The sequence below is a fragment of the Mytilus edulis genome, unplaced genomic scaffold (assembly GCF_963676685.1).
Source record: "Mytilus edulis unplaced genomic scaffold, xbMytEdul2.2 SCAFFOLD_296, whole genome shotgun sequence".
NCBI lineage: Eukaryota > Metazoa > Mollusca > Bivalvia > Mytilida > Mytilidae > Mytilus > Mytilus edulis.
Genome location: NW_027268972.1, coordinates 25,161 through 27,905, shown reverse-complemented (window position 1 = coordinate 27,905; position 2,745 = coordinate 25,161). Strand labels below are relative to the sequence as shown.

The following is a 2,745-nucleotide window of genomic DNA, read 5'->3' as shown; positions in this document are numbered from 1 at the left end:
GTTGTACTTGTTGCTCTGATGTCATCAAGTTTAGCTGTAACCAGTGAAATGTCCCGGAGAGTATCCAATAACCAGACAGACTGTAAAAGGATTTCGATAGATCATACGAACAGAAATATGATGATGATAAACAATAGGACATGTAGATATTTTGAACAGTTTGATCTCCCGGGAAACTATAAAGTAACTGTATGTTCAATCAGAAAACAAGTCTGGGTGGATGTTAAACATTTTAAAAAGTGCGGTATACAGTTCAACCATAAACAATGGAAATATTGGCAGAGATTGGAACCAAATATAAACAGTGCTATGAAAAGAGCTGGTGAAGAACTAATAAAAACAAAAAAAAGACATGATAAATTTGTTTGATTATGATTATTTATGTATTTTTTTATATTATAATAAATAAATTTTGGAAAAAAAGATCAAATGTTTTGTATTTATTGAAACTGTTACGAAAGCTTTGTTTCATTCGGTATACAAAGACAAATGCAGTCACAAAAAAACCCCGGAAATCTGCAACCGGAAATTACGAAAAAAACAAAATCGTTATAAATAACAGGTTCACATAAAGTGTATTATTCGATATGAGTTCGTTAAACTACGAGGACTATTTGCAAAAAATATGGCATGACCCTAAACATGCTGCTGCCTTTACGGGTTCTGACAAATTATATAACATAGTGAAACAAGAAGGAAAAATTAAAATAGGAAGGCACAAAATAAAGCAATGGCTACAAGACCAGGACACCTACAGTCTATCACGAAATAATGTACACAAATTTAAAAAAAGTCGATATGTTGTGGATACAATAGATAGTCTCTGGGAAATGGACTTGGCCCAACTAGATAAATTCCAAACCTTCAACTCGGGAAACAAATTCTTATTATTTGTTATTGATTGTTTTTCAAAGTTTCTATGGATACAACCAATTGTGGATAAAACCCACACCAGTGTACTAAATGCCTTGAAAACAATTATGAGTGGAAAAAGGAAGCCTACCTCCATTCGATCAGACTTAGGAAAAGAATTTAAAAACCAATACGTACGGAAGTATCTTTCGAACCAGGGGGTAAACACGTATTATTCTCTTAACGATACGAAATGTGCAATTGTCGAGAGAAGCATTCGAACTGTTAAGTCGATTTTATTCAGGTATTTCAGACACAACCAAACGTATAAATACGTAAATGTTCTTCAAGATATGGTCAAGGGGTATAACGCAAGGCCGCATCGTACACTTGGTGGTTTCTCACCGGTTGATGTGACTAAACGCAATGCAGATGAAGTTCGTTTAAGTGCGTATCTTGCCCGAAATCCTAAGAAAAGGGAAAAGAAAGTTATTAAAAAAACAGAGATCAAAAGAAGGAAAAAAAGCTTTAGGTATAAAATAAATGATCTTGTCCGACTTACATTCAAAAGTCATCCATTTCAACGTGGCTATCTACAGAAATGGACAGAGGAGATATTCAAGATTTCTCGTCGGTATTTTCGACAAAATCTTAGTCTGTATAAGGTCGTTGACCTTCAAAATGACGAAATAGAAGGGACCTTCCAAGATAGTGAAGTTCAGAAAGTACGGAAGGATGGCGATACCATATGGAAAATAGAAAAGGTTGTTAAAAGACGACAAAAAAATGGCGTTAAACAGGTATTGGTTCGTTGGCTTGGCTACCCTAAAAAGTTCGACTCATGGGTTCCCGCTTTGGACATCCAGAAGTAAATAAATAACACGACTTCATTTAACACAACGTCATTTTCGTTCAAGATGAGTATACGTATGGTTCTCAAGTCGTCCGATGGTTCCGATTTGTTTGAAAAGAACATGGCTCACGACTTCACTGTACAATTGGATAGGCAAATAAATCTTGAAGCATACTGGGTAGTGGCATTGACAGAAATCGATCTCACTTATAAAAGCTCGTCAAAATATATAGACGATGTTTACGTCTATTCAAACATTTGTGAAGAGAGTTTTGTCGGATCTACTGAGAAACCAATCCTTCGAAAAATTTACATCAGTAAAGACGCAACGGAGGCACATGTCATTAACAAGAAAAAACACTACAGGTCACATATCATCTTTAACACTCCTTATTATGTTCCTGTACGTTTGGGACAATTGAACCAAGTTCATATCTATTTAAAAGACGACAAGGGACAACCGTGTTCAGTTGTCAATTTGGACGCCTGTGTAACACTTCACTTAAAGAAGTATTCCTTTCTGTAGAGATGTCTAAATCTCCTTACATCAGTGATGCATTGGTATGGCAAGAGGCCATAAATCAAGCCAAATATTTAAAAAAACAACACAATAATCAATTAGGAAAGGGTTTTCCTAGACGTTACAGCAGACATCGATTTGTCATTCTGAAGAAAAACTTACCTAAAATTGAAACCAAGGTGGAGCAAATAGCCCCAACAGTGGCAATCGAAGAACGTGCTGCTTCAGAACTGAAACAACAGAAGAACGACAAAGACCCTCACGTCCTACAGGGAAAAAAGGCTAAATCTGACGGTATAAAAGGCAGGAAATCAAAACCAAAAAACAGTAAAGTTGGAAAGCTCAAAGAGGCAACAGGTAAAAAACAGAAAGCTAAAAACAGTGCACCGAGCAAGAAAAAACACACTTCAAGGAATAAACCTCGGAAAATAGATTTCGAAACTGAACCTTCCATTTTTAATAGAGGAGCAGCAAAGAAATGGCGTATTTAAACGACGAAAATAAAGACATTAGCATTCCG

The 2,745-nt window shown here is 35.8% G+C and overlaps 1 protein-coding gene across 1 annotated transcript; it reads left to right on the top strand.

Moving 5' to 3' along the window:
* Window positions 1-1,205: 1,205 nt before the first annotated feature.
* LOC139509190 (uncharacterized) lies at window positions 1,206-1,724 on the top strand. Its single transcript, XM_071296101.1, has one exon. The coding sequence runs from the start codon at window positions 1,206-1,208 to the stop codon at window positions 1,722-1,724; it is 519 nt and encodes a 172-aa protein (XP_071152202.1).
* The last annotated feature ends 1,021 nt before the right edge of the window (window positions 1,725-2,745 follow it).

Excerpts from the sequence above, each read along its gene's own strand:
- LOC139509190 (XM_071296101.1), top strand. The coding sequence starts at position 1,206 with ATGGTCAAGGGGTATAACGCAAGGCCGCATCGTACACTTGGTGGTTTC.